The following is a 20,592-nucleotide window of genomic DNA, read 5'->3' as shown; positions in this document are numbered from 1 at the left end:
TTCTCTCTCTCTGTATGTCTCTCTATTTCTCTCTCTGTCTCTGTCTCTCTCTCTCTGTCTATCTCTCTATTTCTCTCTCTGTCTCTGTCTCTCTGTCTCTGTCTTTCTCTCTCTCTATATATATGTATATCTCTTTTCGTTGTTGATTGGCCGACAGAAGGAAGCACTTGGTAAGGTACGATCAACGCCCGCCGTCGGATTCTGTCTGACCTGAAGATCAAAGGCCACAAAACTACTATTTGATCTCAACGTCAACGGAGATGGCCGGTAACAATTGCCTAGCGGAGACAAAAAACATTTATTTCAAAGAAACAACTCCCACGTTCTGGACATTGTGCAAACCCAGAGTTAAATAAGAAAGAAGACGGAAAGCAATGCCTCTCTTTTCTTCAAATTCGACGATTTTACCCATATCTCAAGAAAGCAAGTCACGGAAATAATTCGAGCATTCTGTGTACTTAAAATCAGTTAGCCCTCTAAGTAAATACATTCAAGAAGCTATTCAGCGTAAGCTTATTTCAATTTTCGATGAAGGTAGAGTACATAGAAAAAAGCCGTCTTCTGTCAACGTACAAGTCAAAAAAATTAACCACTCTGTTCTCAACGCATAATAATCCAAAAATTTATCAAGCATTAATGGATAAAGAAAAACGATGATAGAGACTGTGGGCGATAGAGACGGAGATCAAGTAGGAGATAACGAGACATAAAGAAAGCGGCAGAGTAAAAGATAAAGGAGAAATGGAGGATATGAGAGAGAAACAGACATGCGTAGGGCATTTATAACCAGCGGTTGGCTTCTACGAAGACGGAAAACAGAAGGAAGCAAAGAGAGGAACAGAACGGAAGGAGTGAATTTCAGATGGAGAATGGTAGGATCAGCGAGAAGGATCACGAGCCAGTAAGCCCAGCAGGAAGATTCTTCCTCCGCCCAGAGATGGACTGCATGATATATTGCATCGTCGCCTTTGAGAAACCAGTCAGCGTGCCGTCCATCAAGGCCGAATTCCAACGAACATTTCTTCACTACTACCCTCGTCTCAAATGCCTCCAGGTCAGGCCTAATCGCCTATCTCTCCTCCTCTTATTCCGATTGTGCAGAAAGGGTGAGAGGCAGTTTTCTTTCTCTTTCTCTTTATCTTGTCTATTATCTAGAATTTCTCGACTTCTTCTTCTTGCAGGAAAGAGACGCCAAAGGTCGGGAGATTTGGCGCCCGTCTCCTACCTTTAATATAGACGATCACGTAATCGTCGTCGGAGACGAAGAGGATGGCGGGGGCGGCGAGATCGTAGTAGAAGACTACGTTGCGTCGTTCGCTGTTTCGTCGCCGCTGGGGAGAGAAAAGCCACTGTGGGAGATCCACGTTATTCCTAGCCAGCGCACTGTCTTGTTTCGGCTGCACCACTCCCTTAGCGATGGCACAGCGCTCATGTCCTTGTTTCTTGCTTCCTGCGAGCGCGCTGACGACCCATCGCGGCCCATAACACTGCCCGGAGGTCTACGGCGGGATGAAGGAAAGCCTTCAGTCTTGAAACTTCTCTGGATGTTGTTGAAAGTGGTATTTTTCACCGTATTGTTTGTTCTAGATTTCCTTCTTCATGCCTCTTGGGTGAAGGATGAGCCCAACCCAATATCCGGAGGGGCTGGTGTTGAGCTCTGGCCGCGCAAGCTTTGCTCCGTCACCTTCCAAATGGACGACATCAAGGCCGTAAAAAATAAGATGAACGCTGTAAGTGTAAAGATCATGGATTGTTTTTGTTTTAAATTTCACATCTATATTTGAATTACTCTAAACTTAAACATGAGTAAATTAGAATTATGGGTCTTTTATGTAGAAATACAACCCCCTGAGGGTTAAATTGATTATGTTAAATCGGGTTCAGTTAAAGGACAACTGATAAGGTGCCCTGTTTATGAGGGATTCCGTATTCTCGAATAGGAACAAACAAGATAATAGTATTTTGCCTTGAAATATTAGAGAAATGGATGTCGAAAACTCATTTTCGTTAGATCCTTTGTTCCATTTTCATCTTATACTTCAATATCCTTCTTAAATTTAAATTCACAACCATGTTTTTAATGATAATACAATCATTTTGCCTCTGTGGTATGCTCTTAGCAACAAAAAATCGAAACAACATCAGAGAAACAATGTGGCTTTTCGAGAAGTGGGGATGTATATCGTCAATTTGGATGTTATTACTGATTTGGTTTTTCTGACATGGCAGACAATTAATGACGTAATGCTTGGGATAATAACGAGTGGGCTAGCAAAATATTTCAAAATCATGTCTCCTAAAGGTACAAGACCTGTCTGTTGAGCCATAAGTTCCCATTGCTGCTTCATGTGCCTGTCCATTCTTACGATGAAATGTTTTCTATGTTGACGAAGATAAAAGAAACAAATTTCGCATTACTGGGTTGTCAATGGTTGACATCAGACGAACTCCGGGCATACAGGTGAGAAAATTTAATTTTCATTTTCTTAATGAGAAAAAACTCAATTTTCTAATGTTTGGACTAATGATTTGGGCTGAATTTAGTAAAAAATTTGTCACTTTTTCTGCCTCTAATCAATATACATAATAATCTTTTTATGCTCTAGAAATGTTGTCCTGATTTTAACTTTCGTTTACAATTGAGCCCACACGACTTTAGAGCTTTACAACCTTTATACTTCTAATGTATACTATCCCAAGTAGTCTACATGAACAGTTTTTAATAAAATGTTTTCTTACATTAACTAAAAGTAAAATAACCAGATAGTTTTTAAACAGATCTTCTGGATATTGTGAGCACCTCATCCCCAAAATGTTTAATTTATTACCTGATCAGTCAAATTTACACTTACTAGTAGTTTTATTAGTTCATTATCGTCTTTCAATGATAATTTATTAATTAAAATTTTAATGCGCAAACCAGGATTTTTTCAGCAAGATTAAAGACGGAACAGCAGAATGGGGAAACAGATTTGGTTATGTTATCCTACCTCTTTGCTTCGATAGAAGCATTAGTAATTCACTAGAGTATGTGAAACAGGCCAAGGCCATCCTTGGTCAGAAGAAGCAATCCTTGGAAGCAAAATTCACTTATCATGGCGGTTCTCTAATTATGTCTTTTCTAGGCCTAAAGGTATTAATTCTGATCTGGATCCATAGTGAAATGAAATTATTCAATTATTTCTTTGATCCAAATTCACACATCACATTGGTTTAGATGGAACCTAAATTATTTTAATTTTTTTACAGTTGGCAAGCAAATTGAATTATAGAGTGGTTTGCAACACAAGCTTTTCATTTTCAAATGTTGTGGGTCCTAGTGAAATGATTATGTTCATGAAGAATCCCATACTTTTCCTCAGAGTAACAACTACTACTTTGCCTCATGTGAGTGTTTCTATGAATTTTCTTTTCTACAATAGTCAAAATAGGAGACTGTTTTAACAATATGATTTTTTTTCAGGCCTTTATAAGCCACTTCATAAGCTACAATGGCAAGGCATCTATGCAGCTTATGGTAACAAAAGATATCATACATGATCCTGAAATTCTTGCGAAGTGCTTCTGCGACTCCCTCAATGAAATGAAGTCCTCTTGTGACACTCAATAATTATTATAACATATTATTATCCATCCATTATTGTCATTGAATCGTAGAACAAATTAAAATGATGATAGGAAAGAAAACCCCTTCCAAGGAAATTCTTATATTACATCCTATTATTTCAAATATGACATTTTGCCTTTTTTCCCAAGGTTTTTATTTTATGCTCACATGAGGATTTAGGATTAGCATATATATTAAGAAAAAAATATATTGATGCATTAATATATCTTGTATTAATATATATTATTTTATTTAACGTTTTTAAAACTTTTATTTTCTCTCTCATGTGTGATAAAGGTAAACAATAAATTATTTACTGTTGTGACACATCATATGAAACTTTTATTTAGTAATATTTACAGTTACATGTGCCTTCATTCTTCACATTATCTATGTTTTTTTCACCTTTCAATCTGCACTTTTTTTTGCACTCACTGGAAATTATTATACGTTTTATTGGTCAGACAGTGGTGATCAGCATACTTATGGAGTAATGCCACCTTGAAAACATATAATATGCCATGAAAGAAATTGGCATCGTCTATTGATGATATAACTACACATAAAATCTTACTACTTAAGTAATTAGTTTAGTAATTATATATTAATTAAAATAAATGAAATATAAAGAATAAAGTAATGAATATTTAACATATGGCAGGACAACACTAGAAGCATTTCAAATCCAATAATAATTCGCTTGTCTTGTGAAAGAGCATGGTTGATACTCATACTCATTAAATGAGTTATCTAGGGCAAATGACTGAATAATATTTTACAAAAATATTAGACCCAAAATTTCCACTCACACATTAATGTGAACTCTTTTTTATTTGAATTATGTTATTGGAATAAAATTATTTCTGAGTTGGAGTAATCAAAATATAAAATTTACGAGTCCATAGTATGATCCACTTAAAAGTAATACTAAATATACTTTTTTTCATGGAGAAACTTAGAATACAAAATATAATTACTTTTTATGTTTTACCAATATAACGATACATCTTTTATTTACATGTAACCAAAGCCTAACAATATCTTTTATCTAATGACCAGGTATCCATCTGAAAAAAGAACACAATTCTACTTCCAAATTTGATGTCCCTTAGGAATGGCCGCAATTTACTGTTGAAATAGGGGGCTAGATTGAAGAATAACAAGTTGACGACAAATAAAAAATGATTAATATATATATATATATATATATATATATATTCCTTAGTAGTAAGTTAGTTTTGTGAAATGATTCTCCAGGAAAGAAATTATACTGTTTAAAGGTGTAAACAATTTGTAATCTTAGACGATCAAAAGCTCTTATTAAAATGTGTAAAAAGTAATAATGTAGCGCCAAGAAAAACTTTAATAGTTATAGGTTTAATATAATGTTCATAAGACCTTGAAAGTTCATAATAAAAATTATTGAATTATAAAATGTTAAATGCATTACTGTCATTATTTTATATTAGCTGATTCTAATAATGTAAAAATCATATTATAAAATTCACAAATTTGAATTATTAAAATTATAATGCCACTTTAGATGCATACTGTCTACGCAGTTAAAGGGAAATTACAGTAAGAGAAATTACCAATGACTTGAAACACCTTTAAGAATATCTGAAGCACTGATTTTTCCAGAAATATGAAATGCATTTCATTTTGAGTTTTACAAAACTCATTCTAAAAAAGAGTAAAAATATTCTTAACTGGGGTAAAGGTAATATATCTTTGTAAGTCGTTTCTTATACTAAGCGCGAAGTTACTTACATTGATATGCATGTTGAACGACCTTAATGTTTGTGACTTAGTTGCAGAGTTGTACTTAGTTAATTTAGGTTAGTTCTGATTATTAATAACACACAATTTAGGAAACATTCATATTTTTAATGATAAAGTCTTACACATTTTATGTAAGACTTTTTTTAATTGCAATTTTCTATGCAAGCAACTGTTTCAAAGTTATGATGCATTTTAATTACTGTCTAAGCATATAACTGTTATTTATTTAATCTTATTTCATTATTTTATAACATCACTCAGGATTAGTAAACAGTTTTTTACTGTGTGATTAACAATATTAAAAAGGTATCACAATGGCGTCCTCAATAATAGCATTAATACACTGGATAGGATATATCCCTTTATGTATTTTGTTTCACATTCATGAGTATAACCTGAAAAACTATAAGAAACTAATCCAACAAGAAATCAATTTTTTTAAAAATCTATACACACAAGCTGCCATCATTCAGAAACATGTTTTAATTTTGAAATAAAATAGAAAAAGCCAAGGAATATATGCCATCTTCAAAGTGCCTCGATTAAGTTCCCCTCTGACAACTGAGCTTTAAGATTTTACACATGGCTCTCTAGGTGAAACCAATTGTTTAAGCCTTATCTTCTTTGAAAATATCCTAGAAGTTGCCAGTTTTATGTCCCCAAAATACCCTAGATATGTGCTTTCACACAAACAAGTTGCACTAGTCTGATGAATTCAAATATGTAGCGATAATATGTGTTTTATGATTGATATTACTATTTATATCAAGAATATGTACAAAGATAATCACTTAATCATGTTAAAAATGAATTAAAACTGAAATTTTTAATTGGTCCTAATTAACGGGGTTTAACAATTTATGAACTAACCCCACTTGATTCCCTTGAGTCAAGTGGTTTATTCGCTAGATGATTTCCTTGGAGCTTCATTTGTAACAGGACTTGGTAATTTGGAATACTAATGGTAAGGAAGAGAGGGACCTAAAGCACAATAAAGTCCGATATGGAGCAGGCCCAATTAGGATCCCAAAGGAGCTTAAGCCTAGTCAAAGGAGATGCCTATTTTTATGGAGAAATTCAAGTGGGTGGTTGTTGTTTCTTTCCCATAAATGGGGGCACAAAATTCACTGGACAAATTGTCAAATAGTGACCACACATTCTAGGTTTCTCAGATTGAGAATAGGATCCTTTTTTATACCCATTTTCTCCCACATTATAACTATCCCTGAATTTATTTCCCAAACAATGTTTTGCGATTGTTAAGTGGAGTAGTGTTTCTTGGATCCACTCTACTAGAGTGTAAGGTTGAGTGAAGAAGTGAATCAGATCATCAGGTATGGAGGAAAAATGAAGAAGAATGCATCCTTGGCCACAAAGGGAGTGACAACATAGGTTTGTGCATACTTGGAGGTTCTTTCCTTCCACACCCAAGATTTGAGCCGCATGCCACATCACTACCCCTAGAGACACCCTGCATCCATCTCACCACTCTCTGGGCCAATGCGTTCGTATCTTGGCAAAATGTCTCCTGATGCGCATCTTCTATGTGCAACCGCGTGACATGCACATCCAAACTGATGGAAATATATGTGGCCAAAAAGCAAATCACACTTCCATATCTCATCAATGGAACATATTCACTATAGTGCACATGTAATGCTTATATGAAGTCCATGAATACATGTCTTGACTTAGTGAATAATGATGAAATCATAATACAGAGATCACTGGTCTTTAAGCTTGTGTTATAAATATTCTGATTCTAAGGATGCTCGAGAAAGACATCAAAGTATATAGGTAAAATAACACTATCTAGCCTCACTCATATGACGAGTATGGCCGATCCCGTAGCCATTTGTATGGAGACACTAAGGATAGATATTGGCTGCTCTTTATTGGAAATAGTTTATTAAATTGATCCATACAAATTCGTGAAGGGTATTATACCAAAATGCCAATCAGGTCGATTCACATCACGATTATGTAAGTGGTCTTTAGACATGAGACACTAAAGACGTCAGGTGGGTGAACAATTGTATTTTGACTATGACCTATGAGACTCTAATCTTGGGATTCTAAATAATATTAATTTGGGTGAGTCAAGAAGTTCACTAAGATGATTGAGTTGTCAAGAAGGGATCATCCATTATCGATATAAGAGGTAACAACTCAGAGGATAAGATGCGATGAAGTCCTTCACATCAGTCCTAACTCGGATGACCAACTAGGATTTTAGAATTAACCGTACCCTATGATGTCTAATGATCCTTTAGGGGATAAGGGAATATACATCCACAATAACCAATGACGAACATGTTCCATGAGTGAGTTGATATACACTGCTTTGTTTCTTCATGAGCACGAGGTGTAGCTTTGTCCCTCGAGTGGTGGAAACTCAACCTATTGATTGGCTTAAATCCATCTAACATTAATTAATCTATATGATGATATAGTTAATTAATTTAGAAGGTCAAAAAAGGTTATTGAGCCACTTGAGTTGTTAACTAGACGAATGCATGGGCCTAGAGGGTCATAGGAAAATGGTCATTGAGACATTAGAAGAAATACTTAACTTTTAGCACTTTCTATGAAAAATACCCATTTATTTTAAATAAGGGAAGGCCCTGAACGAAATTCACCTAATCCAGAATTGTTCAGGGGCATTCCTCTTCTTTTCCCTTCTCCCCATAGCTCCTCTCCATTCCCGATGCGTTGGGACGACTAAGGATGACGATGGAGGTTGAATGGAGCTCATCAAGGTGAAGGATGATATCCGATGTGCCAAAGACTGCATGGATACATCTATAGAGTGAAACATGAGCAGAACCATGTGACTCATTCGAAGATTGAAGGAATCATGGATGCGATCCGTACTGAGGTGACTCCTTATTATTGTTTTGTCAATGTCCTTGTGATTTGTTTAAGTCTTCTGATGTGGATTGTTTTGAGTTGTTCATCTAAATCAAGGACTATAAATCACAATATAACCTGCAGAGTAGTTAGCACTATGTCAATCCACCCATGGCCGGTCGTGCAGCCTCCACATCCCATACATGCGTTCGTCCAAGAATGCTGCCTTTTTTGGGGCCTCAAAACCATGGTGAGAAGAGCATCATAGCATCAGACTCAAATGAGAGCAAACCAATCACTCTACCACAAGTCAAGCAAGGAAATGTCACCAGGAGTACACGCGACACTATTTCCAAAAGTGTGTTCTATTGCAATATGCATGTAGAAGGGTGTGCATGGAGTGTTATCACTTCATGGCCAATCAATGTCATTTCTTCGGGCAAATATATCATTCGATCAGATCCCTTACCTGACATATGCTCAACAATGTATTGTGTTGTTGAAGACTATGTGGCAACATGAAACAGTCAAGGTGGTATGTATATGAATGTTGACTTGAGGATAAGATAGTTTAACCACATGATAATTAACATGTGAAAACCATTATCAAAGGTCTACTCTTTTGAAAATGTACTGGAGAGGTATTCCCAAAGATTGTTGAAAAAATTATAAGGTATATGCTCGTCTCATCTTAGTATAAGCATGTCAACAAGGTTTGTGTGATGTGATGTGTTTCCCTTCACAGTTTCCTCCTAAACCCTCCAAAGGTAACACATGTTCAGTTTGGTCATTAGAAATGTGCAGTTTGTCCGTAACAGTCAACCCTGGAATCATTCTATCCATGATAATCATTGACTTACGTACATGCTACCGCTGTAGGTCCCCGTCCTATGAAATGTGTTAACCCATTTGTCCTTCATATCAAGGAGCCATTAGTTCAAACTATAATCTCATTATTTGCCACCGTCCTGACCAAAACTTATTATTTTATATTTTTTATTAACTTCTTCTTAGATTGTCATACATATATAATTATCAGATGCTAAATTCCAAAAAAAGAATATTCTTAACTGATTTACTACTCTGGATTTTCAGATCTATTATTTCTAGGGAATTCAATCATTCAATACATGTCCGCTCTATGGATGTGACCACATCTCAAACAATGATAAAGATATATGATTTACTGTATGTATACAAAATAGTTCATAAAATATATTTATCAATGACCAAGTACTCCTAGGTTCTCAGGCTATGGTTGAATGTTCGGAAACAATCTCATGATTGATCTATAACTTTTTGGATAACTAATTCCACCTTCAATTTTTTATGGAATAGGTTTATTCAATCCATTAATGTGACCATCTTCCAGATGTATCCACGTGATTGATGCAAAGATGAATATCCTCTTTTTCTTTTGCAAATCTTCTCGAATATCTAGAATATCTCCTCACCATTAATTCTCAACTTTGGAATGAGTGGAATAGATAGAAAAGGCGAGGTGTTGGCCACCCTTGTCTTGCTAGCGTGACACCTGAAATGGTTGCTCCCTCTATTTATACTTATTTGGAAACTTTTCTAAGAAGTCCTTGAACTTGAAATATATCATATGACATCCAAAAACCATTTACTTGGGCAAATTGGCACAACGACAACGATCAACTCCGATGGTCTTTCTCTCTTTCACCAAGACATTCATCTGTGTCGTCTGCTCTCTTCATCAGCCGGAGTGCTCCAAATTACACGAAGAAGTCATGAACAGTCTCTTGAAGCCTTGAATCGTGTTTGAGCCTTTTGATCACGATTCTCCAGGTTTGTCGATCGTACTCTCCGCTCTTCCCCCCTCCCCTAGAAACCACTGCAGAAATTCAGAGTTTTTCACCTTGCAGTCACGCTCATCCTGATCGGCTTGGTGTGGATTGATCCGTGACGACTTACAACTCTTAATCAGAATTGCAACTGGTTGAAGACGGTTGACTATATCTACAGTCTTGTTTGTTTTCCTGACAGTTTCTGTCCACCAATTCGCCCATCGGCGGATTTTGATTTCAAAATCTCCCAACTTGCCGGACCGCACTGCTGTTCAAGAGTGGGGCACCTTGCCGTTCACCTAAGACGGTCTCCCTTCTAAGAAACCACTAAGATTGCACCAGAAGTAATGCTGTCATCTTAGTCTCTGCGTGCTGTTCTGTCAACCCACAGATTGTCGAAGGCCTGTGCCGCACTCTTGTTGTTTTCCTTTGGTGTCTTACTTTGATCATTGCCGGATAGAGCAAATCAACAGATATCAGAAGTTGTTGCTTAAACAATTACCAGCAATCTAGTAAGCTATTAGCTGGCGACAACTACCATTGAGAACAATTTCACTGGGATCAAACCAATTTTTATCGGTGTTTGGAGATTACTCAACACAATCAGACACGATTCTGTCAGGTCATATTTCCGTTTCCGCTCCTTAATTTACATCATTATTTACGTCTTCCAGTGCAGCTCTCGTTCACTCCGCTGCCCTGAGAGATTTCAATATTTACTATAGATCTTAGCCACCACTGTTGTGTTAAGAAATTTACTTTTTTTTATGGTATTGGATCTGCTCATTTACATCGACGGTGCGGACACTCCTGGACGAAGATTGTCTCCCACTACATCGATCCATTCGGGCTGATTACATGGATGTCGTCTGATAGACCCAAAATGTGTCATGTAATTATTCATATTTAAACTCATTTTGGGAACATTTCATGCGTATTATCTTTAATTTCACTAGAATTTTACATTTCATGAACTAAATAGAGCAAGTTATTAAAATTACATTTTAATGTCATTTTTATGCATGTTTTACATACTCAGTAAATTCATATTAAACAAATGTCTACGATATTGTATTTTTAATGCTCTACCTAGTATGTCAATTTATATTTTTTACAGGGAATGAGATGAAGACGGAAGAAACATATATACATATATATAAAAACTTGGTTTTATTGGACCAGCGGTGGCCAACCAGGCGCATCAACACCCAAACCAGTTGTAGACCAGCGAGCGCAAAGCTCAAGCCAGCCCAATACCGGCAAGGGGCAATGCCCAACCGGTACGCCCAGCCAGCCACAATAATAGGTCCACTCAGGCCCATAGAGAGGTTTCAAGCACACGGTACCTAGAGGAGGTATGGTATTTCAATTCATTAGACAATATTCGCCGACATTTATATAGAGCTGCATTTTTCAAATATTTTTGATATGGGATTTAGAATCTCACTATGTGTTTTATTGACACAGCGGGTCGCGGCCCAATGGGTAACCTATTGATCGCGGCCCAATGGGCCGCAATCTTAAAAAGACAAGAAGAAATTGAGATCCGGTTTGAGCTAACCCTGCCCGAAGCTCGTGTCTTTTCAGGCTTTCTTTATATAGCGAGATATGATCTCAGCCTTCCAGTATTCTTAAAGAAGTCTGAACAATGAGATTTATCTCGCCTTATTTAATCTATTTTTATTTCTTTTCATGATTTCTATTGGTTGTCGTGGATGACGCACACGTGGGACCCACCTATGGGCAAATCAGAATAAGTGATGCGAATGGATTGCTAATGGGCCAACTAACGGTGCTTGCTGATGTGGTAGATGTGTGCATCTATTTAATTTTGGACCACGGCTGTGATTAAATCATATGCATTGGCTCAATTGAAGAACATATCCAATGGTGGGGGGCAATACTGCCCTTTTTGCCCACCAGCCATCGTCCACGTCGACGTCATCACCGGAGACCAATTTTGGCCGACTAGGGGGGCACGGAGTGAACCAACCACCTTGGAGGACACCTAGGGCTCTCCACGTCCATCCAATTCACCTGGGAGGATTCGCCCGATCTTTGGTCAGGTCCTCCCAGGGTCGAAAAGGCTGTTGCGGTCTTCCTCGACTGTGTCCTGCTCCTCACCTTCGTTTTGTAGGAACTCGGCATGCAGGTTTGTTCACGGGGTCGTTCCTGTGTGAGCAACGAATCGTCACCCGTTCGATGTCGTCACTGGGAGACGCGGTCCCTAGTGACTGTGAGGAGTTGTGCAGGGATCGTGCTCATCCCCAACAGGCGCGGGTGTGTCAGCAGGGATCAGACTATCCGACAACACCCCTAGCAATGGGTGTGGTCCATCTGGGTTCCAAAGGATGTGATGATGCACCACCTTTGGGCGTTGGAGGATGGTATTTGAGTTGGCGCATCGGGCTGCGTCTCTTGGTTGGCGACAAGTCATCTCGTCGCCAGGAGGTTGAACCTCTAGGTTTCTTTTGTCTGCTAGATCTTGTCTCAATGACCATGGCTAGTTCCTCGGGAAATCCTAGATGCGTTTTCAAAACGATGAAATGCAGATGCTATGATGTGCGTATGGAGATGGGTAGTGAGTGACCATAGCCAAGCTCTAGTACCAAGTTGATGCAGGACGATGACGGTGGTCATCGTTTGTGCGGAGTGGGTATCAAGACGATGCTCTAATACCACGATGATGCGGGACGACGTCGTTGAAGTCGTCTCGAGGGTCACCAAGGTAATGCTCAGGTACCGAGTGCTAGCTTGGACGTCGTCCATCGATGTGGACGCACGGAGAAGCGTCTACATGATGCGATGCAATCTTAGGTTAAGCACATGCATGCCTTGACTCGCGGGGTTCTCCGAACTCCGTGCTTTGGGGTGGGCGATCGATGATAGTGACGATAACCTCCTTACCCTTGTAAGAGCGACGAAGGAGTCTAGGACATCGAACGGATTGAATCCATCGGTCCTCTCACATAACAAACAAGCTCAGCCCATACCTAGGGAAGATGCTCGTTGAATGCTCTCATGTCCGTTTACCCTCTTACATACTCTACCTCGAGCGCGGTGGAGTGCAATCAAAGGGCATACGACAAAGATAATTAACGGGTGGGCTAGAGGAGTGAGGTACCTCTTGGAAACGTCATTTCGGAGTCGTACGCCTGTCGATGCAGAGTACTGGGGGTGGGTCGGTGGAGCTATGCCAATGGCAGCATGACGTCGCCCAACTGGCAGCGTGTCACGGTTCAGGAGGGGTGATGCACAAGCAGAGTCGGAAGGAGCGACGCGGCATGGACCGTGGTGTGGGGCTGCCATAATGAACAGAAGCGGCAATCGGTGCGCGGCGCGGACCGTGGGCGTCATGAAGTGCGAGCAGCGGCGATGGCGCGACAATGATAGCATGGATGGTGCGGTGGCGCGACGATGACCGTCATTGGCGTGGGTGACAGTGGCGCACTGTGGCGGCTCGAGCGACTGCTCGTGCGGCGACCTACGGTTGAGGCGCGGCCGCAGCGGACGAGCCCGTGGAGGTCCGATGGTGGCCACAGATGGCCGAGGGTGACCGAGAAAGGCCGAGGCAGCCAAGGGTGGCCGAGGGGGGCGTCCGAGGGCTCCGACGGTAGAGCGGCACCCGGATCGGCGGCCTGGGGCCCTAGCGGCGAGATCTGCGGCCTAGGACAGCCAAGGGGGCTGCGGCTGCTTCATAGGGCTCCGATAGTAGAGCATCGGCTGGAATTGGCGGCCTAGCGCTCCGACGGTGGGATCCGTGCCCTAGGGCAGCCGAGGGAGGCCAAGGCAGCCGAGGGCGTCTTCTTAGGGCTTCGACAGTGGAGCAGCGGCCGGATTGGCGGCCTGTAGCTCCTGCGACGGATCGGCGACCGAGGGAGGTTATGGCGGCTTAGGGCGGCGTCCTAGGGCTCCAACAACGGAGCGATGGCCGGATAGGCTGACAGGGGCTCCGGTGACGGGATCCTCGACCTAGGGTGGACGTGGAGGCCGTGGCGGCCGAGGGCGACATCCTAGGGCTCCGACAGCAAAGTGGTGGCAGGATCGGCGATACTCTGGGGCGGCGGGCAGCCTGTTGTTGGTGGTTCGACGGATCGTAACGGGGGAGTGGGCTAGGGCTGTCGCCCCATTCCAGTTACATTCCTCCTCTCTCACTCTCTTTTTTTAGTTTTTTCTCCTTTTTTCCTATTTTGATTCCTCTCGCAAGAAGACGTCGGGATACCTTTCTTTCAAAAATTCACAGAACTTCTATATCTTAGGGCACCCTCTCCTTCCCTTATGTAGGGTGGGCGATGGCCTAAGAAGGGACCAAAAGAGGGGGTGGCCCATTAGGAAAGGGCCCCCCTCTTAAGACCAATAATACATTTGTTTAAAACAAAACAAAAAGAGAAGAGGGTTTGAAGGGGAGAAGATAAAACGGAAGGGGCCTTTGCGAGGATAATGGTCCAAGAAAATCAAAACGAACTAGATACCTTCACCCTCGCTTTGGCATGCCATTCTGGAAGGGCTCGAGTCGGGGGTGTGGCCGGCGATGGCGGGGGCTTCGGCGTTGTCCTTGATGGATCGTGGTTTCGTGGTGCATCAATCCTTCGGGGTCGGAAGAACTCGGCTCTGACAATTTGTGGTCATAGGCGGTGGCTGCTGATGATGAGTTGGCTGCTGGCGTCGTAGGTTGTCATGGGGCTTCCACGTAGGGTCTACATACGTGTGCTCCCTTCCCTGCACCGAAAATCTTCGTGAGGCCTCGTCCCCTGCACGGTTAACTATTCTTTGCCATATACCCTTGACTGACTCATGCCAATGGGGTGATAGTACCGGGGAGGTGGTCGTGGCAAAATCCCTCACACTAAGTGGGTCTAGAGAGGCCGGGTTAGGGGGGAGAAAGGAGTATTGGTACGGAACCAGGTCCACCACATTACATGTGGTGCGAATCCTCCGCAGGGGAGGAATATCAACGACGCAAGCGATATCACCCACTCATTGGAGGATTGAGATGGGCTGGCGCTACGAACACGTAGCCTTGTTGCCATCCCGAGAGAATAGCTCTCTGGTCTAAGTCTCACTACCATACGATGTCCCAAGTCGAACATTCAGAACTGGCAATGCAAGTCGGCAGCCTGATTGTACGATGTAATGAGACTTGTGATCCTAGCATGAGGATGTTGATCCAACGATAAAACATGCAGGGCAGTCGCATAACCATGATGTTCGATGAGTGCTACTATGGTAGATTGACAAGGAACATGACCGATGACGATCTTTGTAGGACTCAACCCAGCGGGGCAATCCACCGAGGAGTTCAGCACGCCTAGGGGGGGGGGGGGAGTGGGATAATGGTGCTCGACCATTGTGCTGGGGATGGCACGGTGATCACGACACGGGCGCGTCGTATCATCCATCCCTGGGGCGATGAGTGCAGGGGTCGTCTCGGGACTCCAACTCTCTTGAGTGAGTCTGAGTGAGACAACATGCCCTTGCTCTAGGCGGATTACGCGGGCTACACAATGAGCAGTGCGTTTAGCTGAGCATGGCGTGCTGTCATTGGTATCGCGTCCGTGCTCTCAGGTGGGGGGGGAAGGGCGCGGGATGGCAGATCACCGTTAGCCCGACCATTCTGGTTGGGTCACTCTTCGTTGCTGATTTTGTGGTGTAAGGGTACCATGAGACCCATTCTTATTGGGGCACGAATGAACACGTGTTTGTTCACCTGGTGATGGCAACTTCGTGGTGAGGTAACAATAGTCCGTTCCATCAGAAGTAGGAGTTCCCACTCGACTCCTAGTCAGTGAACTCCTTTGGCTTCCACGACCCTTTGAAGATGGATACGTCAGCTCGGTGCTCTTTTGGATATGAGCTCGATTCTCTTTGCTTCAGCACTTGTAGTCATCTGGGTGCGGACCGCGCACCGGGTAAACTTTGAGACGACGACTAATGGCTCGTTGAGGCCGGGTGGGGTAGCACTCGTGGTCAACCCATCGTAGGGGCTGACCATTGGGTGGGGAGCAAATATCGGGTATCGCGTGCGCGCGGTATCGAGCAACCTCATCGGGTTCATTGTATTGGGGGTCTCGGGGCTGGACATAGCCATCTCGGCCAGTCGGAGGATCGTCCTCAAATCTGCGATCGTAACTGACTCGGGGAAGGACGTCTTGGGGGACACATGCGGGATAGTGGTCAGGATGAAGGTCTCTCCGGGTCTCTGGGTCTCACCGGGCATTGTCGTCGTAGGGGCTCCAAGGGCGCTCCAGGGGTTGCGCGAGCTGTGGAGGGTCACGAGCTCAGTTCAGTGCCACGGGCATGGGGGCAGCGGTGGGTGCTGGAAGTACTGTAAGTCGGGCCAGCCATTGCTCCAATCCGTTTGCGACGGCTTTACTATCATGGAGGGAGATGTCCTGGTCTTCGGTCAGGTTCTCTAAGGGTTGAAAAGGCTGCTGCGATCTTCTTTCACTATGTCATGCTCCTCGGCTTCATGTCGTAGGAACCCAGCATGCGGGTTCGTTCACGGGATCATTCTCGTGTGAGTGACGACTCTTTGCCACCCTTTCCTCGTCATCACTAGGAGACAGTCCCTAGTGACTATGACGAGTTGCGTGGCTATGTCCGGGAGACCGAACTATCTGACAGCACCCTAGCAATGGGTGTGGTCCATCCGGGTTCCGTAGGATGTGATAACGCACCACCTTCGGGCATCGGAGGATGGTATTTGAGGAGGCGCATTGGGCTGCCTCTATCGGTTGGCGGCGAGTCATCTCATCGCGGGGAGGTTGAACCTCCAGGTTTCTTCTGTCTGCTAGATCTCGTCTCAAAGACCATGGCTAGTTCCTCAGGGATTCCTAGATGCGTTTTCAAAATGATGAAATGCAGATGCTATGATGCGGGCATGGAGACGGGCTGTGAGCGACCACAACAGTGCTCAAAATACCAAGTTGGTGCAGGATGACAACGATGGTCGATGCTTTGATACAAGGATGATGCAGGATCACATCGTTGAAGTTGTCTCGAGGGTCACCGAGGTGATGCTTGGGTACCGAGTGATAGCACAGACGTCGTCAAAGACGTCGTCCGTCGGTGTGGACCTACGGAGATGTGTCTACATGATGCGATGCAATCCTAGGTGAAGTACGGTTAGGCCCTGACTCTAGGGGTTTGCCGAACTCCATGCTCTGGGGTGGGCGATCAACGACAGTGATGATAACCTCCTTACCCTCATAAGAGTGACAAAAGAGACTACGGCGTCCGGCGGATTGAATCCGTCGGTCCTCTCATGTAACGGACGGGCTCGGCCCGTACCTAGGGAAGACTCTAGTTGGATGCTCTCGTGTCTGTTTACTCTCTCACCTACTCTATCTCGAACCCGCTCAAGTGCAATCAAAGGGCATATGACAAAGATAATTAACGGTTGCACTAGAGGAGCGAGATACCTCTTGGCGACGTCATCCCAGAGTTGTACGCGTGTCGATGCAGAGTACCGGTGATGGAGGGCCCACCTTGTATCGAGCCTCTTCTCCCCCCTCCAACCCATCCTTTCTAGGCCCTTTCAGTGTGAGTGAGTTTGTCACGACAACTCCCCTGATCATTTCACCCGATTCGCACGAGTCAGTCGATTGTATACTGCACGATGTAATTAACTATGCAGGAGACAAGGTATCACAAAGGTTCTTGGTACCTTGGAAGGGACGCACAAGTGTGGAAGACTCCTAGATCATGGAGTATGATCTATGACACCTACGGCCATATCTCCTTCAGCAGTTGTCTTTCGCCACCACCAACTCGTCAAAGCTGAGTTCTTCCGACCCCGGGAGGATTGATGGAGTGCACCCCAACGACATTGACAAAACGTCATCGGAGCTGTCTTCAGCAACACCACAGGTGTCCAGCCTGACTGGCACGCCAAAGCATCCGTGAAGATGCCCGGGCTTAAATACCCTGGGTAGAGCACGTCCACATTTCTATCTCCGCGTTTTAATTGTCTGTTCTCAGTCATTTTAAATTCTGATTTGTGTTCGTCACGGCGAGTGCACCCTACTCATCGTGACACACCCATATCACCATGTTTTTGTATCCATCCGTATCATTTTCCTTTTCACGTCTTTTATTTTGTTGTTTTCTTATTTATGTTGTAGTTGGGGGGAGGGGAGGTTCTTATTGGGTTCCCCTTTCTAAGTCCATGTAATGGGCCCATCATGGCCCTATATAAGTCCATGATGGGACCACGTCTTGCCCTAGATCTCAAAGTTGTGCTTGTTTGCAATTATTCTGCATTTCCGGATCTCACCTAAGGAGAAGAGGAAGGAGGAGGAAGTCAAAGAGGAAGAAGAAGAAGAGGGATCAATCGTGCAGTCTACCCTTACCCTCTTACCCTCACTCACCGGTCGTCAACCACAACCGGGTACTCATCAAGCCCACGCCTCCCCCATTGGCAGATAACCCGAAGACAGTCAGTCATCACCGACAACCTACTCTGGCCTGGTGCGTTATTTCAAGAGCAACCTCTGATCGTCCACCCGGATTACCCGGGCCCTCGAACTCACAATTTGGGCACATCGGCGTGTTGCCATCGTCAGCGACCTGCGGACGAGAATGATGCCACAGTTGGTCCCGGACGCCACTATGGACCCCAAAAGTCGCTACACTTGCGCGCGCGGTTGTTGATGCATTGGTCGACCCACCTCACTAGTCGCTGACTGGTCGAATGGCTTCTCTCGATCGATGCCTGTGCGCGGGGTAGGGTCCATCACTCCTGATCCATGCACGCAATGTTCGTGAAGTGAAGTACTCGCGGCTATGGTACTTGGCTCTTCCGACGTGCATCCCGTTTCTACCCACATGGACTGCTGGACGAGATGACGTTGAGGCACGCTGATGTAGCCTTTGGTCAGAGTATCTGTGCGATCCTAGTGACAGTCAACGAAACTGGCAATCCCCACCAGTCAGGTGTTGAAGGCATTTGCAACATAGGGTTCCCCGTCGGTTTGATCAGCGTGATCGATCAACGCTTGCTTTTTGGAAACTCTTTGCCGACCTCCACACGGATTGGATCGTCTGGTCAAAACCATCCAATCAAACCCTAGTGGAATCAAGCTGTGCCCACCCAGCCTTGCCTCACACTCTCTTCTAGTCGCTCGGAGTCATTCACTGCCGCTGTCATCTCTGCTCGGGCCGATCCTCCAAAAGGATTCGCTCACGCTGAGCCCCGCGGACCATTCGACCAGGCTTACTGCTGCACTTCCACTATCCTCAACTCCCTCCCCCTACTACCGCTCCAGCATCGCGTTGCAGCCGCAAGTCAAGCTACATCGTGCCCATTCCCGACACGATTCCACTTCACTTGCTTGCACTGGTCTATGCGCCACCAAGATGACTACGACAAGCAATGCCACCAAGGAAGTACGTTATCCCCTTGCTCGTCAGTTACATTTCGTCTTTCATTATATCTTTCGACTGCACTCCTCTACGCTCGGGCTAGTTAGGTGAGAGAAATTATCGAGAAACTACGTCATTGGTGATTCCCTAGGTACGGGTTGAGCCCGTCCGTTACGTGCGAGCACCTTACGGAATTATTCCTTTCGGCGACGTAGTCACCGTTGTTGCTCCGAAGAGGGTCACAAGGTCACAGTCATCATCATCGGTCACCCGCTTCGGAGCTCCAAATTTGGCAAATCCCACTCGTCGACCCTGCATGTACACTTCACCTAGGTCATTCGCATCAAGTAGTTACATTCACTTCGTGAATTACCCGTCTGACAATGCCAGCGACGATGTTTGACATCAACCGACAGGCGGGGTATGTGGAGCTGTGCCGATGGCGGCACGCCGTCGCTCCACTGGCGGCGTGTCGCGGCTCTAGAGGGGTGACCTAGGAGCAGAGTCAGAAGGAGGAGAATGCAACGCGGCATGGTTGACGGTGATGTGATGTTGTGGCTCGAGCGGTGGCGCATGTGGCAGCCTAAGGTTGAGGTGCATGGTGCGGCACACGGGCCCACAGAGGTCTGGCGGCGGCGCGTTCGATAGCCTACGATTGAGGCATGGTCGGGGGCGGCCGTGGCTGGCCGACGGTGGCCGCGGACGGCCAAGGGTGACCGAGAGAGGCAGAGGGGGGCATCCTAGGGCTCCGATGGCGGTGTGGCGGCCGGGTCGGCGGCCTAGGGCTCTGGCGGCGGGATCTGCGGCCTAGGACAGCCGAGGCGGCCGAGGGCGGCCTCCTAGGTTTCTGACAACAGGCGTTGGCTGGATCGGCGGCCAGGGATTCCGACGGCGAGATCCACGGTGTAGGGCGGCCAAGGCGGCCAAGGGCGGCATCTCAAGGCTTCAACAGCGGAGCGGCGGCCAGATTGGTAGCCTGGGGCTCCAGAGGCGGATCTGCACCCGAGGGCGACCGAGAGAGGTAGTGTTGGCTGAGGTTGGCGTGCTGGGGCTCCAACGGCGGAGCGATAGACGGATCGGCCGCAAGGGGCTCCGGTGACGGGATTCGCGGCTTAGGATGGCCGAGGGAGGCCGTGACAGCCGAGGGCATCCTAGCACTCCAACGGCGAAGCGACAGCT

At 44.6% G+C, this 20,592-nt stretch overlaps 1 protein-coding gene across 1 annotated transcript; it reads left to right on the top strand.

Moving 5' to 3' along the window:
• The first annotated feature begins 750 nt into the window (after positions 1–750).
• Positions 751–3,635, top strand: LOC144713174 (wax ester synthase/diacylglycerol acyltransferase 5-like). The gene is made up of 7 exons (XM_078587684.1): positions 751–1,054; positions 1,182–1,730; positions 2,230–2,302; positions 2,394–2,461; positions 2,924–3,133; positions 3,250–3,387; positions 3,464–3,635. The coding sequence occupies exons 1-7, from the start codon at positions 863–865 to the stop codon at positions 3,608–3,610; spliced, it is 1,377 nt and encodes a 458-aa protein (XP_078443810.1). The 5' UTR covers positions 751–862; the 3' UTR covers positions 3,611–3,635.
• The last annotated feature ends 16,957 nt before the right edge of the window (positions 3,636–20,592 follow it).

The sequence above is a fragment of the Wolffia australiana genome, chromosome 15 (genome assembly GCF_029677425.1).
Source record: "Wolffia australiana isolate 7733 chromosome 15, ASM2967742v1".
Lineage (NCBI taxonomy): Eukaryota > Viridiplantae > Streptophyta > Magnoliopsida > Alismatales > Araceae > Wolffia > Wolffia australiana.
The sequence above is the reverse complement of the archived record's forward strand: the minus strand, read 5'-3'. Positions and strand labels throughout refer to the sequence as shown.

What these genes read in the sequence shown, in the direction of transcription:
- LOC144713174 (XM_078587684.1), top strand. Translation starts at nt 863, where the DNA reads ATGGAGAATGGTAGGATCAGCGAGAAGGATCACGAGCCAGTAAGCCCA. An exon ending in CAAAATCATGTCTCCTAAAG is followed by an intron (nt 2,303 to 2,393) that starts GTACAAGACCTG and finishes ATGTTGACGAAG; the next exon opens with ATAAAAGAAACAAATTTCGC. An exon ending in CAACTACTACTTTGCCTCAT is followed by an intron (nt 3,388 to 3,463) that starts GTGAGTGTTTCT and finishes ATTTTTTTTCAG; the next exon opens with GCCTTTATAAGCCACTTCAT.